The 20,382-nt window shown below is 41.1% G+C and overlaps 1 protein-coding gene across 1 annotated transcript in view; it reads left to right on the top strand.

The window, feature by feature from the left end:
• Positions 1 to 20,095, top strand: part of Enpep (glutamyl aminopeptidase) — a 63,455-nt gene extending 43,360 nt beyond the window's left edge. The window contains exons 12-20 of the mRNA XM_050135879.1: positions 5,458 to 5,591; positions 5,725 to 5,780; positions 8,318 to 8,468; positions 10,125 to 10,198; positions 10,311 to 10,415; positions 10,507 to 10,677; positions 11,612 to 11,752; positions 17,892 to 17,970; positions 19,313 to 20,095. Coding sequence (XP_049991836.1) covers positions 5,458 to 5,591; positions 5,725 to 5,780; positions 8,318 to 8,468; positions 10,125 to 10,198; positions 10,311 to 10,415; positions 10,507 to 10,677; positions 11,612 to 11,752; positions 17,892 to 17,970; positions 19,313 to 19,465 — 1,064 coding nt within the window. The 3' untranslated portion in view covers positions 19,466 to 20,095. The remainder of the gene's footprint in view (positions 1 to 5,457; positions 5,592 to 5,724; positions 5,781 to 8,317; positions 8,469 to 10,124; positions 10,199 to 10,310; positions 10,416 to 10,506; positions 10,678 to 11,611; positions 11,753 to 17,891; positions 17,971 to 19,312) is intronic.
• Positions 20,096 to 20,382: the final 287 nt, after the last annotated feature.

Raw genomic sequence — 20,382 nt, 5'->3', positions numbered from 1 at the left:
GATTTGTTGCATTCTATTACTTAGATGACATTTGTCACAGGACAAAGGAGTTATTAGTCTTGCTGGAACACTGTTTCTGTAGGCATTACTCCAGGACTGGGGCTAGGAAAGGGGCTAAAATATTACCTTAGGTGTGGAGTCTAAAAGACAGCCTAAGACATTACTATAGGGGAAGACCTAAGACATTATTACTATGGGAGACGACCTAAGACATTACTATAGGAAATGGCCTAAGATGTTACTATAGAAGATGGCCTAAGAAGTAGGAGAGAGTCTAAGACGTTATTCCAGGAGTGAGGTTTTGGAGGGGCCCTAAGCTGTTATTCCAGATGCAGGATCTAGAGGAGGGTCTAAGACCTAGGCATGTATAGATTTGGGGATGGTAATTTTTATGACTTTCATGTCTGGACTGTAAGAATTTACATGAGCAAATCCCAGTATCGTAGAAATAGAGTTTACTAAAATGTTTCAAATGGGTATGTTTAAATACTCATTACCAAACAAGCACCAACTATGTATCCTTATATATGTGTCCAAGAGGGAAGGACTGTCCTCCCATTTTTACACTGAGTCTGTGTAATGTAAAAACATGGCATCCGATGTGCTGGTTCAGAACTCGAGTTTGTCAGCTCAGCTCTGGTCAAGTCTTGGAAGATTTATTCACTTCAGCCAAACACAGGAGATTAAGCAAGAATGTTGACTGTTGTGTGTCTTAATCAGGTATGCTGGAATACTAACTAGTGAGCCATTGTACCTGCGTAGGCTAATCAGATATCTCTTTCCAGTGAGAATATACTAAGCAAGTTAGGGGATCACAGGATGAAGCCACCACTTTAAAGCTGTCATCAAACCGTGATCCTGACACAGTGGTTGTTCAGGAGAGCCCGATTGTTGTGTTTAGAAAACTGTCAACTGTGCCTTGATGCCATGAAAATTCCTTGTTTGCACAAAAGCTAGAAGAAGTGTTTCTGCAGGTGACTGTCGAGCAAATAACAGCTGGGGAATCCTGTTTTCTTCCATCATGTAGTCCCACCGCAACCTGGATGTTGGAATCCTTCATGGGTCTTTTCCAACCAGGGGGACCAGGGCTACTAAAGGACCACTTCTGTCTACGTTGCCCATCTCATTTTCAACAGTATGATGCTACTCAGCAGCGAAGGAGACTAGTGTATACGGCCTAGCTCTTACCTAGCGAAGGGGACAGCTAGCAGGTTTCTGCCACGAATGCTATTGCCTGTAGAACCAGACTTCTCAGAGGTTAAGAGAAGTGAGAATGCCCGTGTGGGCTCAGACGGGCACCTGTGTCCTGGGGCAGGTGGGAGACACACCAGCACGTCTTCACCCTCCAACTCTTCTTTGTAGGTGTCCTTCCGAATCACCCAAATTAAGGAAAAACCTTCCTTGTGATAGTCAGGTTGCATTTTTTTTCAGACTTTCTTGAATTGCATATTATGTATTAAGATTGTAGCTGGAGGCTGAGGATGGGGGGGTCGTTCGTTCAAGGTCAGCCTTGGGTATACAGCAAGTTCCAGGCTAGCCTGAGCCATGTAGCTAGCGCGATCTAGTCTCAAAAGCCAAAGAACAAACCAATGCAAGCTACTTTCTTGGCAGGCAAATGCTCTGTGTCGATTGCTAAACTCTGGGGGAAAACCCTGTAATTTTAACTCACAGAATCATGGCTCCGTTCCTCGCTTCCCTCTTCCTCCCCCATCTCTCTTCTCTTCTCCCTTGCGCCTCTCTGGGATCTCAGTAAGTTTCCCAAGCGAACCTTCAACTCCTGATTCATGACCCTTCTACACCAGTCTCTCGAATAGCTGGAATTCCACACGCGGCACAATTTTTGTTGAAAACGTTACCGCAAGTGGATGAAAAAGTCCATTTTACAAAGGGTCATACTTAATTTTAGAGAGTGGAAAATTTAAATTAATTAAAAAAATTTATTGTGTGTATATGTGCATGCTGTAGGCATGGGTGTGCACCGGTGCACACACCCTCAACCACGTGTCTGTGTGTGGAGATTCGAGTTCAGGCACTCTCCACCCTTAGTCTTTGAGGAAAGATCTCTTTTTCACCCTGGATCTCACCATTTTGGGTTGATTGGCTGGCCAAAGTCCCTGGGGATCCACCTCTGTTTTCCCTCTCAACACTGGGGTTTCAGGTGTGTGCCTGCTAGGCAATGTTGGGGATCACAGCTCGAGTCTTCCATTTGTGTGGCCAGTCCTTTACTCACTGGATCACCAGCCCTGAGAGTGAAATTCCTTAGAAGAGCCCTCAGCCAGGGATAACTTATTCAGCATTTGCTGCACTGAACTAGTGAAAATAGAACAAAAGTATTTAGAAAGTGGGTGATAAGAGTCCCGATGGTCCTTGCAAATCCATTTTCAAAATATAAGACTTCAGAGTATAACTTAAAATGACCAAAGATTACTAATCATGGAAAGAGTAGGTGGAGCACCGTCATGCCTGTTTGTGTTTGCTTGTTTACATGTGTGGAATAGTCTCCCACATGTACACATAAAGAAATTTTAAAGAAGTAAGCTTGATGAGTAACTTTTATGTTAGTATGTATACTTTTTTGGGGTTTGGTTCTGTTTGAAACAGGATCAATTCTGAAGCACAGATTGGCCTCGAACTTGCAGCCATCCTCTTGCCTCAGCCTCATGAGTACTGGAATTGCATGCAGTTCGGGCATGTGCCACCCCGTCTGGCATTCTTTATACTTTATTTCCTGGGTATCCCGTGAAGAACGCATGCTAGTGTTACAATCGTTAAAAGGAATACAAACCAGGTGCACACTCTTACCCGTAAGTGGGCATCAGTTCTTCAGTTCAACCTGCTTCCTTGCATTATGGAGCAACCCTACAGTTTGCTTTTGCCAACTGTTCTCAAAGAAGCATGAACTTGGAAAGTCCTTAACTACCGACTTCCTGGGTCTCAGCTTCCTCATCCATAAAGTGAGAAAAATCACGGTAACGTTAGACAGGCTTAACTCGGCACATAGAAAGCACAGTAAATTACCACAGTATTTAGATGGATTGCCAGGAACTTCTCAATGTTATTTATATTTGCTTGGCTATTTCTAGAACTGGCAGCCTATCCCGTTTCACAATAATGGGGAAAGCTACCACCTGTTGGTCACATAACACCTAACGATGTGACCCCGCTTTATCTGCGTTATCTTACTTAATCTTCACAACAGCCCCGAGAGGGATTTTATCCCCGTTTTCCTCCTGGCAATCTGGAGCACAGAGAGGTCAAGTGATTTGGCCGGTGTTACACAGCTTGCCAGTCTCGTGGAAAGGATTTTATCCCAGGTCTGTCAAACTTAGAAGTTTCTGTTGTATCTTCAGTAACATATGGCTTTACCCTTACCAAGAAACTCTCCTCCCAGTACAAACAGTCAAAGGGTGAGGTTGCCAAAAGATTAGCTTCCTTTCAACAACTTCTTCATGGCCAAATGACAAAGAACGATGAACACTGCGGGAGTGAGGTAAGGGTTTGTAATTTGTCAAGTACCTGCTCCGAAGGCTCCGAAGGAAACCGATTGTCTTGTTGAAGAACTTACTTATATATTATGAAAAACTACCGTGTCCTGGATATCTTCCAGACCTTACAAATGCTTCCAAAATTTAAATCATCTTTCCTCCCAAACTTGCCTTCCTCTATTCTCTGGCGGCAACACCATCACTCATCCCACGGGTGCAAGCCTTCGCCCTGCCCTCCGCCCGCCCCCTCCAGGCAGAAGGAGGGCTGTGCCGGCTTTCCCTCTACCGTGTCTCTCTGCTCTATTCTCATTGTGGCCACGTGGGCCCAAGTTCTCACCCTTTCTTGTCCTAGATTATTACAGCTGGGCTCCAAATTGGTCTTAGAATATCTCCCATCTTACTGTCAAAATTATTTTTCTAGCAAACAGACTCAGGCATGTTGTTCCGTTGTTTGACCATCTTCTCTGCGTTTTTCCCCTCGAAGAATGGTTTCTTTCACATGGTAATGTGCCGGGAACTCTGGTCTTCTTTGCCAGCCTCATCGGCTATTTCCAGCGCTATTCCCTACATTGTCACCACAGTAAACTCCTTGAGATCTCGCACACATGCTAAGTTGCCACACCGTTATTTGAATAGTCCACTTTCCATGCAGACAGAACATATAATTAATTGATGCAGTACTGACAAATCCTCATGGTATCTGAGCACAGCTATTGTTTTTAAGATGTTTATTCGACCTAAAATTAACTCTCTGTCCCTTCAGCATTGGGCTTCTAAAAGCTTGACGCTGGAGCCCTATGTGTGTATGGGGGGTGGGTGGCACTTTGGGAAGAAAGTTAACTTGCTAACTCCACTGATTAAAAAAGCACTATCAAAAAAAAAAAAAAAAAAAGCCGGGCGGTGGTGGCGCACGCCTTTAATCCCAGCACTTGGGAGGCAGAGGCAGGCGGATCTCTGTGAGTTCGAGACCAGCCTGGTCTACAGAGCTAGTTCCAGGACAGGCTCCAAAACCACAGAGAAACCCTGTCTCGAAAAACCACAAAAAAAAAAAAAAAAAAAAAGCACTATCACCGTCAACTGAGATAAGGACTTAGACGACCTTGCAAAGACCAAGAAAATTGAAAGCACGTGTGGGAAGTGGGTTGCCAAGTAAGAGCGTTATCTTTGGGAACCAAGTCGTTTGCAGCGCATCCTGACTCCTTAATCACGGCGTGATTTTCCCATTAGTACTCCGCAGAGCAACAATCTGGGTCCATTTTGTTCTGGGGATTAGATCTGGGGGCTCCCCCCTGCAGGGCAAGTACTCCACCACTGCTCCACATCTCCAGATAGGTTTCAATTTGATTTTTGAGGCAAGGTTTCACTAGGTTGCCCAGGCTGGCTTTTGAACTCACGTAGCGAATGTATAATCCACCCCAGTCCCACGAGTAGCTGGAATTCTAAACATATAGCAGTAGGTCCCGCTTCCGAGATGATTTTGAAAAGGTGTTCTTTAAAGGTTTGCATCTCAGCCCTTCCTTCTCCGGGTCGTCCTAATGACACAGCCTTCACACAGTTAATCCATTACACTTGGGAATGTGTGGACTCCTCCTAGGAAGCATGGATTTCTTTGTGCTTGGGTATCGTTTTCTTTGTGCTTGGGCATCGTTTTCTTGACTGCAGGACTGACCAACTTAGAGTTATTGCATTCATGTGGCAAGTTTCTGCCAGGGAGGAGTGTAAGTTACAAATGGCAGGATGCTTGTTGACATTAATTATTTCTTGTTCATCTCGCTCACTCCAGTGACATTCTAAAGTTAGGCAACTAAATAAGAATTAGGCTCAGGGGCTTTGGGTCCAAATCAAACTCTACTTTTTGAGCTAATATTGCTTTTCTTTCCTTTTTTTTTTCTTTTTGCCCTCTGGGTCTAATTTCTCTGTGTTTACAGTGGATGCAAACATGTTTCTCATTAGTGTTTATTTGCTACCACAGAAATCACTTTGGATGCTAGTCTTGGTGCAGAAGATTTTCTCAAAATAAACCCAGATCACATTGGGTTTTACCGTGTAAATTATGAAGAAGTAACTTGGGACGAAATAGCCAGGACTCTCTCCTCAAGCCACTTGGTAAGAGACAGCGTGGCTAGGAAGTATTGTCGTTTTGTTCCAACAACAGCATTTTAAAGATGCTCTTTTTTCCCCCCAATGCTCTTTGCTTTTGAGAAATCATGGCTTTTGTTTTTTTTCCTGCCTCTTCCAGAGCTTCTCCGCTGCTGACCGTGCAAGTTTTATTGACGATGCTTTTGCTTTGGCAAGGTATGTCTCACGATGTGGTTGGGCCACTTACAATACCGTGAGTTTTCCCAGGCATCTCCAAAATTAATTCCAACTGCACTTAAGTATGAAATTTTTTAAAAATTGAAAACACCCACAGTCTGTGTTTTAAACATTATTGTTATTTATGGGCCTCTTTTTAAAAAACTTCACATGAACTTTATAGCAAATACTAATATTAGCTATCCATAGACACCCAAGCTTCCCATCCCTACCTGCTGGCATGAGGTGTGATATATTCCATATCAGGGTCTTTGGCTTGCTTAGTGATATTTTAAAATAAACAAAAGTACATCTTAAACTGATGATATGGCTCAGAGGTTAATGGTGGCTTCTGCCAAACCTGATGACCTGAGTTTGAGCCCCAGGACCCACATGATAGGAGAGAAGTAATTCCAAAATACTGCCCTCTGACTTCCACATGCACACAGTGGCAGGCCCATCCCCCTCAAAATAAGCACGTGAAATATAAATGACACTGTTTTAAAATATACCTTCATAACTTGATTTAACAGACATACAGTGTTTTAGTTTTGTGAGTCCAAGCTTACTATTAGATATTTTGGTCTAGAATTATAAATTTTTGTCTAAGTCACTGGGACAAGAAGAACAAACCACAGTGCTCTTGCACTGGTGAACATTTTGGAACTGTTTTGGAGAGTTGACTTTTTTTTTTCATGATTTGAGAGTGATCTGAACTTAGAGAGAGAAGCAACCTCTTAACGTTTTTTTTAAATTATATTTTTTAATATTTATTTATTATGTATACAATATTCTGTCTGTGTGTGTGCCTACAGGCAAGAAGAGGGCACCAGACCCCATTACAGATGGTTGTGAGCCACCATGTGGTTGCTGGGAATTGAACTCAGGACCTTTGAAAGAGCAGGCAATGCTCTTAACTGCTGAGCCATCTCTCCAGCCCCCCTCTTGACGTTTTTCAGATCACCTGACCCTAATAATTTTTTATGAAGTTTCTGACTCTCTGCAGTAGCTAGATACATAGTTGATTTGATTTCTTTGCTTTTCAGTAGCTTTGTCTAAGCATGAGGGTAGATGAGGATTCCTTAGGAAACCTCTTCTGGCTCCTCTGCCTGAATTGGGCATTATTTGAGGTGCCCACTTTTTTTTTTAACCATTGTATTGTATAATCATTGCTTATTAGTGTCCATACTGCCCAAGAAATCCTCTTATGAAAGTGGGCATCCAAACCCAACTCATTGCAATATGTGACTGTTGGAGTTATTGTTCAATACTTACTAGCCAATCAGATTGATGGCTGCTACTTTAAGCAGAAACATTTGACATGGACTCCTTAATAACATCAGAGGTCCAAAAATGTTGATGTTTTCCAAAGGGTTAAACAATAGACTTTTGTTTTATTTGTTTGTTTGTTTGTTTATTTATTTATTTATTTATTTATTTTTGATTTTCGAGACAGGGTTGCTCCGTAGCTTTTGGTTCCTGTCCTGGAACTAGCTCTTGTAGACCAGGCTGGTCTCGAACTCACAGAGATCCACCTGCCTCTGCCTCCTGAGTGCTGGGATTAAAGGCGTGCGCCACCACAGCAGGGCTAACAATAGACTTTTGAACCTGACTAAAATCCTGGTTCAGTCGAAATTGGAGTCACCTTTTAACCTCTGTCTGGATCAATATCCTTATAGAAAACTAGAGGTGACTACATATTGTAAGTAATAAATGAGAAGACAGGTAGATGGGATGTAAAAGATGATCCTCCTTACAAGTTCTCGTCTATTACTTGACCAAAGTGCATACACCTCAGCTTGTTAACAGTGAAGATGTGTTTCCAAAGCTCTCCTGAGTTGGACCTCTTAGGCAGTGTTCCCTGAACCTTACAGGGAACATCGAGATGTCCAACTTAGAACTGCATGTTCAATCATCTCTTAATCTCAGTTCCTGGTGCAGTCATGCATCTTCTTCATTCACCTCTGCTTACCACCTAGAGAGTCGTCTCTAGTCAAGACTGCAAGTAGCATTTTCTGTGTGTATCAACATTCACAATGTTATGGACAAGTTTTCTAGCTAACGTTCTGTTCAAATATATCTGAACTGAACTTTTAGAAATATGTTTTCATAATTTTTTGTGGTGCTGACTATCAGGGTACCAAGCAAGTGCCCCATCACTCAGCTTTGGCCCAAACTTTTCACCTGAGTCTCGACAATAAGTGCAATTTTTTAAAAAGATACATTCTAGCTTTTTATGTGTGTGTGTGTTCGCACATATGTGTGGGAGTCTGCAGAGGACAGAAGAGAGCATCTGAAACCCTAGAGCTAGAATTGCAAGCAGATTGTGAGCCTCCTGACAGGGGTGCTAAGAACTTGGGTTCTCTGCAAAAACAAGAAGTACTCATAACCACTGAGCCATCTCTCCAGCTCATAAGTGCAGTTTTTTAATTGTTTGGTGGGACTGTAACTAGCATGAAATGCTAGACTGGCCATACTGGTCCTTTCCACTGAAAGTCCGGGTTTCAGTTAATTGTCCTATGTGTTTTCTTTCTCAGAGCTAAACTTCTGAACTATGGGAAAGCTCTGAATTTGACTCAGTATCTCAGATCAGAAAAGGATTTCTTGCCATGGCAGAGAGCCATTTCAGCTGTAACCTACGTCATTAGCATGTTTGAAGATGACATGGAGCTGTACCCCATGATAGAGGTAACATCGATGCTCTGAGAATACCACAAATGTAAATGTTCAGTAGTCTGGGTGGCTTCTAAGGAAAGGGGCTCTTGCAGGCCATCTCTCCAACTCATGAAATCACAAGATGTGCGAGGACTTGTCTAATCAAAGTGGACAGATGGTCTGATCTTTTCCACTTTGAAGTGTTTCATATTTGTATTTCAGTATACCTCAGAAGAGTATACATTTTAGTATCAAAATGTATATGACTATTTTATTTAAATTTATAGTGTTTTAAACCATAAACTAAAACTACTTTAAGATGGACTTATCTGCTAAAACTAGTTTTCTTGACAAAATTTAACAAAACAAGAAAACCATATTTTCTTCCTCTCATCTCCACGTTGGGATTTTCTTTTAAGTTTGTCGTTTCTGTTTACCTTTTTTTTGTCATTTCAATAGCACTTTGGCAGACTGCTTGCAATTTTAAAGAAATTCCTAGATCCAAATATGGCTATTTTGTGTATTAAATGAAAGATCTTTGAAGAAATGATTTGGTATTTGTGAGGGTTGGTTTCATTTGTGTACTAGGAACCATTAGTACTTACCTGACTGTGGTAATGGGATAGTGAGGACCCCTTAAAGATCTTTGTAAATCTAAATAGCAAATCACTTTTTAATATTTTATCGATGCTTAAACAGTCATCTTAGTATCAGAAGCATAAGAGGTGGTTTCTACTTATTACTATAATGAAGAAATAGTTGGGGTTTTTATTCCTGTTGATGTGAAAAATACCCCAATAAAATCAATTCAAGGGAGAGGGTTTATTTGGTTTACAATTCCAGGTTACTGTCTGTCTTAGATAGGGTTTCTATTGCTGTGAAGAGATACCATGACCATGGTAACTCTTATAAAGGAAAACATTTACTTGAGGTGGCCACCTGGTTTCGAGGTTTGGTTCATTATCGTCATGGCAGGGAGTAAGGCAGACATGGTGCTGGCTACATCTCGATCAGAAGGCAACAGGAAGTGGACTGTGGCACTGGGTGATACCTTGAGCATATATGAGACCTCAAAACCTGCCTCCACAGTGAAATATTTCCTCCAACAAGGCCACACCTCCTACTAATGCCATTCCTTATGAGATTATGGGGGTCCACACTCTCCATTGCCAGGAAGTCAGGGTGGCAGGGACTTGAAGCAGCCTTTATATCCACAGTTAAGAGCAGAGAGCAAAGAACTAACGTGTGTTTGTGACTGCTCAGTTTACTTTCTCCACTCTTAACCTAGAATATCCTTCCTAGGAAATGTTGCCGCGCACGGTGGGCTGGGTCTTCCCACATCAAATAATGGAACCAAGACAAATCCCCATAGACTTACCGGATCTAGACAGTCCCCCACTGAATCTCCCTTCTCAGGTGACTCTAGGTTGTGTCAAGGTGGACAATCAAGCATCAAAGGCAGTCTCAGTCAATATTTTTAGAAAACATTGAGGAAAGATCTAGATGATCTCTATGTTTAGGACTGAGGGAAAGTTTAGCACTGTAAAATGTGAACACCTTCTTTCTCTATGTGCTGACCCAAGCTTCTCAAAACTAGTAGGACAGAGATTGCAGTGGGGAATTCTAAGTGAAACAAAATGCAGATAGAAAGCAGGCTCTTACTCATGGTATATTCTGTTTCTATTTCAGACGTACTTCCAAAATCAAGTGAAGACCATTGCGGATTCTCTGGGATGGGAGGATACTGGAAGCCACATCCAAAAGTTATTCCTTACCTTTTACAAACTAATTTTTACTTAACATTTGTGTGTTTGTGTTTTAAATTATGATGAAAATGTGCTAAGGCCCTGGCTCTGTGCTTGTTTGTTTTTTAAGGTTACTCCGTGCCTCTGTATTAGGATTCGCATGCAAGATGGGAGACAAAGATGCCTTGGCCAAAGCTTCCGAGTTATTTGAGGGCTGGGCACAAGGGGGGAAAAGGTGACTATTTGTGTTGTTTGCTTGTCTAGAAGATTTCAATAGAGTTGTGAGTAAACACATGAAATTCCTGAAACATTGTTTCTTCTGGTAGCATTCCGGTAAATCTTCGGCTTCTGGTATACCGCTACGGGATGCAGAACTCTGGCAATGAGAGATTATGGAACTATACTCTGGAGCAATACCAGAAAACCTCCCTAGCACAAGAAAAAGAAAAATTGCTCTATGGGTTAGCTTCCGTCAAGGATGTTACTCTTTTGGCAAGGTAAGTTCTTTCTGCTTGCTTTGTGGTGTTTGGGATTAAATCCAACCAAAGCTTTGTCCATGCCAGGCAAGTCTTATAGTGTTACCACGTATACTTAGGTATAATTTATTTTATCATTACTTTTTTGTTTGATTTTTGAGACAAGGTTTCTCTGTATAACTTTGACTGTGCTGGAACTCACTCTGTAGACCAGGCTGGTCTCAAACTCATGAGATCCATCTGCCTCTGCCTCTCGAGTGCTGGGATTAAAGGTGTGTGCCACCACTCCCCAGGCTAGGTGTAATTTATTTTTAATTTTCTCTGTTTTAGTTTTGTTTTTTTTTTTAGGCAAGATCTCACTGTGTGGCCCTGTAGATTAACATTAAGGCAATCTCACTGCCTCTGCTTCCCACCAGGACTGCCATGCTTAATGTGTAATTTAAAATAAATTTTGGGGACTGGAGAGATGGCACAGCAGTTAGAGGCACTGACTGCTCTTTCAGGGGACCCTAGTCGATTCCCAGAAACCACAGAGTGACTCACAGTTTCCTGTTAATTCTAGTCTCAGGGGAACTGATGCCCTCTTCTGGCTTCTATGGGCACCAGGCCCTCAAGTGATGCACAGACACACATGCAAGCATGTCCATACACATTTTATATTAGTTTAATTTTCAATAATAGCTGTACTATTTAATATTAATTAGCTAAAATTATTAGATTTAAATGCTTATATTTTAGCGGTCCTCAAAATTAGAGGTTAGTCTTTAAAAACAGCTGAATACACTAATTTTTTTTCTAAAAAGCCTGTTCCCCCATTTGTCATATTTAATTCACTCTGTCAGGAGATCCTTCAAGAATTGAGCTGCTGGGATGAAAGCAGTGTGGCCCTGAAACTTACATGACGGTTAACAGTCAAAGTTCGTTTTGAAGCAGTTTTCTTCTTGCCTTCACTTAGGTATCTGGAAATGCTCAAAGACCCCGATATCATCAAAACCCAGGATGTGTTCACCGTCATCCGCTACATCTCCTACAACACCTACGGGAAGAGCATGGCCTGGAACTGGATACAACTCAACTGGGACTATCTGGTCGACAGGTGGGATGAGCGGATGATGGCTTCTTGTTCTCTTTGTTTGACGCTCTCTGCAGGTGCCTCCTTCTTCTCTTCCGTGTACGTTCTTTGTCTTCTGTACCATACCCAAAAGGCGTATTGTCAGAGGTAAAGGACCAGAGCACTGTCCTTCCAGGTCTGTTGATTTTAGGCAGGATTCTTTTTTTGATGAAAGTTGCTGTTCCTAGCTATCAGCAAGATTGTGAGATCTGGAGAGAGAACTAAACTGCGATAGGTTTTGTTTAATTAAGACAAGTTGATATATTTCTGCCCACTGTACTGATGGATACATAGCAAAATGTCAGACACATGTTTAGTTCTCAGGTACTGTTCACTGAGAACGGGGTGAGACATCCTGGAGCTGGGCTCCAAATGGAACCCTGCGTCTCCAGAACTCATACATACAGCAACTTTTCATTTCTCCACTTTCTTCATTAACCAGATAATAAGCTAAGTATTCCAAATGCATCTTAAAAGAGAACACATTTCTTAGGCAATAGCACTTTGGGGGTGGGTGAGTGGAGATTTTGAGTGTGCACCTCTCTCTCTCTCTCTCTCTCTCTCTCTCTCTCTCTCTCTCTCTCTCTGTCTGTCTCTGTGTGTGTGTGTGTGTGTGTGTGGTTTGTTGATGCTGAGGACTGGAGGACCAGGGCCTTCTCTCTGCAAAGCATAAAGCACACACTCTATGACTGACCTACCCTCATGCCTAGTAATAGCAGCTTGGAAAATGGGAACCACGGATGACAAAAAACCAGTAGAACAGACAAGAGGTGTTTCCCCAAGCTTCTTATTTCTTTGGCCCCATGCAGAGCATGTGCTGCTGTTCTTGGCTCTGGTCCTCTAAATGCATTGCTCAATTTCTGTTAAAAAGACATTTCTTTGGCTGAATATAAAATCGAAGAGAGACTAAATATATTTCCCTAATAAATGTGTACACACTGATGAAAGGTCGTTCCACCTGTAAGCCTCATGTTAGGAAATCTCTTTGTTGTCTGTATTAATCTTTCCCGTCAACAGTGGTTGGTAATTGCTGTCCTCTGAGAAACATAGCCACAGGGATGACTTTTAACCCCCTCTTCTCTCTTCTGCAATTCCCCACTGCCTTTGTGTCTATATTTCCTTTCTTTCTGAGATGCACAGTGTATCTCCACCTCTCAACTGAAGTTTTCTACATTGCTTTCGTCTCTTGCTGATAGATTTTTGCTGTTTCTATTCTTGTAACTGGTGAGAGTCACTGTTCTTCCATTTCTTGTTTTGTTTTGTTTTTGTTGAGACAGGGTTTCTCTGTGTAACTGCCTTGGTTGTTCTGGAACTCACTATGTTGTCCAGGCTAGCCTCGAACTCACTGAGATCTGCCTGCTTCTTCTGCCTCCCAAGTGTTGGGATTAAAGATGTGTGTTATCACTGCCTAGCAATGTTCATCCATTTCTAAATACTAGTCTGAGGACATATGCACATAGAAGTTCATATCCATTGTTTATCAGTTTATAATTGTTTCAGTGAAAGGCTTGGTTTGGACTGAGTAAATCTATTCAACAAAAACGTGCTATCTGAGCATACAATTCCTTTTGTGTAAGGAGTACTTTCCATTTAGAAAGATGGATGCCTAATAATACCTACTGTGTGTTTTGTGTTAGCTGTCTATGTATGCTCTATGTATGTATGTCTATGTATGCTGCACGAAATTTATATAATTGAAGTGCAATGTTTGCTTCTAAATTCTTGTAGGATAAAATAGCTTTTGCTTATTATATGTCTTAGTAATTAATAAGTAGAAAAATAGGTTTTGCCTTGCTGTAGAGACCGTCTACATCTGACTTTAAAATAAGCACATTAGATTTTATAAACTAAACTGTTTTCCAAAGACAATGAATTGATTAACCATTGTCAGAGCTAGACTCACAAGCCTTGCCAAAGGCTTTTAATATTTCTTCATTGTCTAATGCTCTAACTTTCATGAGATATTATTGCAGATGGCCCCAACACACAGATCATACAATAACCACATGTCTTTTACACAAAAGGCAATATTAATTATGTTTGGTTTGAAGAAATAGAATTTTCCTGTGAAAGATTAATAAGACAAGCAAATTGAAATGAGCCAAGCTTTATTCAAATATTTCCAAACTTTTGAATGATTTCCAAATTTTCAGTTGTGTGGTGTTACTGCCTCTATTTCTGAAAAATTTATTGTTTCCCTCAAATAAATAATCTGTTTTTCTATTGAGCTTTTTCCATGTGACCTTTATAACTGCTGTTTTCCAGGCCACTACTGTGCCCTCCAGCTTGAACCTTAACCCCAAAGCCCAATATCTGTGAGAGATGACTCTTTGTTCTGGTGTCTTCTAAAACCTTAGCTGAAAACTGTGAAGCTCCATGAACTCAATGGGTCTGTAGTGGGGTTTGACCAAATTTGATTTGAGTTTGCTACAGATGAAAAAAAATCAATAATTTTGAGATAATGAACATGATTTAAACATTTAAATATTATCTCAAAATAACTTAATAAGAACTCAATTATAAGTTTTGAATACATCAAAGTAATTTCTGTATGATGTAATATTAGGGTATATAAAAATGAAGTCAAAGAAGATTACCTCATGTAACTTATTAAATTCTCATAGTTTTAGCCACTTTGATGAAGACACAGTATGTTTTCACCTATTTTCTGCACTTTATATTACATTGGGCCCCTGAGATAAACACATTATGCAGGTAGTGTTTACACAAGTATTTGGAGTTTTTATTCGATGTATATGTTGCTATTTCCCAAATATTTCTTCTAATTTTTAATTACTAAGAGTAAAACAACAATAATTCAGGAAGTAGAGGCCATTCAAAGAACAATGACTTGCAGTTAGCATCTGTTCTTGATTCGTAGCCTCTTTGCAGCAACACGTATTTTCTTCTTTTTGCTTCCTGTCTTCCCCTTACAAAACTGATAGGTGTGGTTCTTCAGAAGCTGCAGGCGATAATAAGAATATTTAAGTAATCTATAATAGAATCAGCCAGAAGTAATTTCTGCTGTCACGTCAGGGTTCATTCCTGAGTCATCTCTCCATGGCTGCTGGCTTGATACACAGAGTCACGCCGTCCACAGGATTTTATGATTCATTCTTTTTATAATATATTGCTACTGAAAGAAAGGACATTGCGATTTCTGATAAATGACATTTTAGAGTAACTGCCCATTTCCCCAGTATGTTCCTATACTGTGTTGTTCTTAAATATCCTCATTAATACCTCATTTTGTTTCTATGTTTTTAATTTAGATTTTTTTTCCTATTTTATGTTTACGAGTGTTTTGACTGTGTGCATGTATGTGCACCACATGCAATGTTTGGTGCCTGGGGAGGTCAGAAGGTGGTGTCAGAGCCCTTGGAAATGGAACCACTATGATGGTGTTAGGAATTATACCTTGGTCTTCTAGAAGAACAGCAAGTGTTCTTAATTGCTGAACCATTCCTCTTACTCCTAAAACGTCACTTTATTTATTTATTTGTATTTTATATGTGTTGATGTTTTGCCTGCCTGCATGTCTATATAAGGGTGTCTGATTCCCTGGAATTGGAGCCTCAGACAGTTGTGAGCTGTCATGTGAGTACTGGGAATTGAACAGGGCTTTCTGGAAGAGCAACCAGTGCTTTTAACCACTGAACTATGTATCCAGCCCCCTAAAATATCATTTTAAGTTAAATTCTTTGGCTAGTAAGTCATGTAACACACATGCTTTGTGTTAGATTCGACAACTGGCATTGAGGCTGCAATAAGAAATGGATGGGTCTTGCAGAACCCCAGACTTCGGTGAGAGCAATATTAAGTCAAGAATTATTAAAGCTAGCAAGATTAAATCAAGAATTTCGCAAATACATGCACCCAACTGCAGTAACTACCCAGAAAAGAAATCCGGAGTACAACAAAATAATGCAAAGGGGAGACTAACCAGCTTGAAAGAAGTTGGAAGTGAGGTCTGCCTAAGGAAGGACTAACTGAATTGAAGGAAGGGCAGGAATGAGTTAGGTAAACAGAAGCAGAAGTATCTTGACTGGGGCTACCAGGAAAGAAAGGGATTACCGTTAAAAGGAGTAGAGTCATGTTAAAATCTGACTTTTATTTTAAGAGCAATGACAAGTTAGCCACTAGAAGTTTGTAAGAAAGTCAAACTCATGTTGAAGAAACTCATGTTGAAAATGAGTGCTTCTGCTGGTGAGAGGGAGGCACTGGTGAGTTCAGAGTGGATTTGGGAAACACAGTTAACTTCTGCAGCAGTCCCAGCAAAGACAGTGATGAACTGGACCATGGAGTGATGGTGGAGGTGAAGGGCTCACAGAACACAGGGAGTTGGATAATAAAAGAGGAAGTGAGGGGATAAGGGTGATGCTTGGGTTTCTGGAAAGGTTCAGCTTGCTACACATGTACAGTTTTCTCTTAAGGGCAAGAGGGGAGGTTTTCTTTTTTTCAAGACAGGTATCTTGTCAGATGCCACTTAGAATTTAAGTAAATTGAAAGGTGAAAAAAGTCAGCTACATTTACTGATTAAAAAAATGTACTTACATAAAATTAGTGATCTTAAAAAGCAGTGTTTAGGGCTAGAGAAACTGTCCAGCAGTTAGGAGTACTTACTCTTCTTGCCAATGAGCTGAGTTCAGTTCCTAGCACTTGCCTCAAGAAGCTCATAACCACCCATAATTCCAGCTCCAGAGGGAGCTAATGGCTGGTCCCCACAGGCACCTCACTCATATGCACATACCACCCCCAATGTACACATAATTAACAACAGTAAAAACGGAGCTTTATTTAAAAAAAAAAGTATTCTAGAGGAGTGATAGGAGATGATTCCAAGTGAACAGAGCTCACAAGAGTCTGTAGCAAAATGTAATGAAAAGTTTAACAAGTATGAAAGGAGAGACAAATCAGAGAAATGCCAGATTAAAAAGGAGGAGCCTTCCTTTTCTTCTTTTTTAAAAATTTTATTATTATTATTGTTATTATTAACTATTATTTTACATGTATTGGTGTTTTACCTGCATGTATGTCTGTGTCAGGGTGTCAAGATCCCTGTAACTGGAGCCACAGACAGTTGTGAGCTGCCATATGGGTGCTGGGAAACAAACCCAGGTCCTCTGGAAAAAAAGAACAGCCAGTACTCTTCACTGCTAAGCCATCTCTCCAGCCCCCCTTTCTTCTTTTGTATATTGACGGTATTTTCATGTACCTAATATATTTAAATACTGATGAAAAAGTCCCGGTATGTGAAAGAAAGAAAACAAAGTTTTTTTTTTTTTTTTTTTTTTTTTTTTTTTTTGTAAGCAAATAAGTTGACTAAAATGTATCAGAAAATTTTTGCATTTTTTGTTAGTGAGGATGTGACCTGGCTTTAGAGCTGTGTTACTGTATGTGGAATTTATTTTTTTTTTTTTTTTTTAGTAGAGTTATTTTTTTTTAAGTAGGATAACCAGAATCAAAGCTCAGGTGTTAGGTTTTGTCTCTAGAGTGGAAGGCAAAGACATCTCTAGGGAAGGGGAAAGGGAAGGACAAGGTTTAGAGGTTGGAAGTGAGAAAATGTTTGAAAGAGCAGACTGATGGGCAATGAATGTGCTGGCTGGGGAGATGGAAAAGGACTATTAATGAAGAGATTACCATTTGAATTTAAATCCGCGAATGTTCAGTGAGACAATACAGGGTGAGTCTGGTGACTCCTCAAGCCAGCACTGTCGTTATCTGTGTACCCTTGTACCCAGGAGGAATGAAAGTATTTGGGGGATACAACAAGCAGTCTACCATGTCTGAGAAATGGTATGAAATCTATATGCAAGACGAAGTATGGACTTTATAGACAGCACTCGTGAATATGATTATAAAAGTGTTGGCTTTTAAATGTTTATAGATTGTATATGTGCATTGGTCAAAAGATGTCTTTTAGGAGTTGTTTTTTTTTTTTTTTTCTTTCCAGTATGAAATTTGAGGACTGAACTCAGGTCTCAGACTCGCATGGCAGGCACTTTTATTCTCTGAGCCATCATCATATTTGATTAATGTGTTTAACTACTTCATACCCACACACCTTTTTCATATAGAAAAAGAGATCTCAGGCTCAGACACTAATATTCTGTTTCTTCTACAGATTCACAATCAATGACAGATACCTTGGCCGGATCGTCACCATCGCTGAGCCCTTCAACACGGAGATGCAGCTCTGGCAGGTATGGGGACATATCCCCTTCTGCTTCTCTAGGAAGGAACAAGCTTAAGCTTTTCTCCCAAAGGGACATGGTAATTTCTCCAATCAAATCCCAGACACAAGAAGAAAGAGAAACCCCTCATATCGAACAAATTATATGCTGCTTTTTTTACTAACCTGCAAAGTGATCCAAATGACAAACAGCCTTAAAAACTGAGAAATGGAGCCAAGCGGTGGTGGTGCGCGCCTTTAATCCCAGTGCTCAGGAGGCAGAGACAGACAGATCTCTGTGAGTTCGAGGCCAGCCTGGTGTACAGAGCGAGTTCCAGGATAGGCTTCAAAGCTACAGAGAAACCCTGTTTCCAAAAAAAAAAAAAAGACAGGAAAACAAAACAAATAAACAAAAAATATGAGAAATGGAAGGCCCCACAAGGCTGGAGCAGGCTGGGACAGGCTGGGACAGATTGGGTCAGGCTGGGGAAGGCTGGGGAAGCTGGGACAGGCTGGGGAAGGCTGGGACAGGCTGGGGGCAGCTGGGGAAGGCTGGGGAAGGCTGGTGCAGCTGGGGCAGGCTGGGGAAGGCTGGGGCAGCTGGGACAGGCTGGAGCATGCTGGGACAGGCTGACAGAAGGGCGTGGAGTGGGTCTTCCTATTCAGGTAGCTGCTGGTGACTCTGGAATAAGTTGGTTGAGATTTGAGTCCACTCAGAATTGATAGTTTGGGAATTTTGAAAGGAATCTTAAATCGCTGACATCTCAGTGAAGAAAAAATATGTCCATTAACGCAGGACAAAAAGAGATGTCCTGAAGTCTCCATGTCTGTGCATTAGTGGAGATGTTTAGCTTCTTGCATACAGTAAGAAACAAAATAATTCTTAGTTTTGAAAACGGCAGATAAATACTCTGGTTCAGTTTTTTTTGGGGGGTGGAGCTTGGAGAGTAGGCAAGAGTATAGAACTATGGTGAAGACAGACTTTCCCTACATTCATTTAGGAAATAAACTGAAAGTATAGGAAATTCTCCAGACCCCTGGAGAAAAATCCATCGCGCTACAGGCCACATTGTCCATGGGACACTTTGGGAAAGGCACGGACAGCAGAGAAATCCCCAGAAGTGGCCATGGTAACCACGGCATGGTGCCCTCCTTCCCTATCTTAGCCTCTTGTGGCTAAACAGGTTTTCAGGGCCCAAAGCCAAGAGGAGCGATTGCTCACGTGTCTGGCAGGCTCATTCTGAGTGCCACACCGGGAGCAGCCACTGCAACCAATTTCCCATAGGAAGCAACAACAAAGCCAGTTTCCAAATGGAATTCCTGACGAGGCGGCCTTCAGCTGGGTCTCCTGATAATTTCCTTCTCTCTTCTAGATGCAGAGCTTCTTCGCAAAATACCCAAATGCTGGAGCTGGAGCACAGCCGAGAGAGCAAGTGCTGGAGACGGTGAAAAACAATATTGAGTGGGTAAAAGAAAACAGACAGTCCATAAGCGACTGGTTTAAAAGCCTGCCGAAGGACGGCTAAGGTACTTCATCTTGTGAATCAGCCGTGCCGTGGAGCCCGAGGTGGCCTGGTCTCCAGACTGCAGAGGGAGCCTTCGATACGGGTTCTGCTTGTGCTAAGAACTGTGTTTATGTCTCGCAAAGCTGTTAAATTATTCCTCTTTGTTTTTTGAAGGAAGATACTAATAGAGTATTTCATATACTCAGGGATTTCTCCTAAGTGTACTTCACAGGGATGTCTTTACAAACTGAAGGGTTTAGTAGTCCATTAATGTCTTTAAATATCATTCCTTGTATCTTAAATCTGTGAAAATAGAACAATTTGGTCCTAGCTTTACATTTTTAGTACCAAAGAAACACCACTTAATCTTCTCCCTTGATTGATTTTTAAAGTTTAAATACCAGTACTTGCGGGACATATTGCCATCTTAATCTTTATTTTATTATTCAGAATTACATAGACCTAGTATCATTTTATTCACATGTGTCTCACTGCCTTAAATCCTACCAAAGTAACCTTGGCTTAATTTTTGCTCAAGGATTGAATGAACAAGCCAAAGAAATGATTGACTGTTGCCTTTGCTCTTACTAAATCAATCAGACGGATGCTGTATTCTTTTTTTAAAAAATAAAGTTAAATTATTGCCTTGAAAAAAAATTGTTTCCCAGTGTCCCCTTGCTCTGAAGTGTACATAATGGCGGCATTCCCCAAATAGTTTAGCACATTATAAGTAAGCATCAAGAACCTGGCCTTGGTCACGCATGATGCTCTTTCATCTCTCTTGATGCATACAAAGCTCTGTCAAATGTGCTATGAAATTAGCGGGAATGGGGGGCTTAACTGTGCTCTGCGGATTTGATAGGGAGAAAGGAAAGTAGTTGGAAGCTGTTCGGGAGGGAGAGAAGGCCGATTATTCTACCAAAGCAAAAGGGCTTAAA

The sequence above is a fragment of the Alexandromys fortis genome, unplaced genomic scaffold, assembly GCF_014885135.2.
Source record: "Alexandromys fortis isolate MF-2015 unplaced genomic scaffold, M_Fortis_MF-2015_v1.1 scaffold_19, whole genome shotgun sequence".
Taxonomy (NCBI): Eukaryota; Metazoa; Chordata; class Mammalia; order Rodentia; family Cricetidae; genus Alexandromys; species Alexandromys fortis.
The sequence above is the reverse complement of the archived record's forward strand: the minus strand, read 5'-3'. Positions and strand labels throughout refer to the sequence as shown.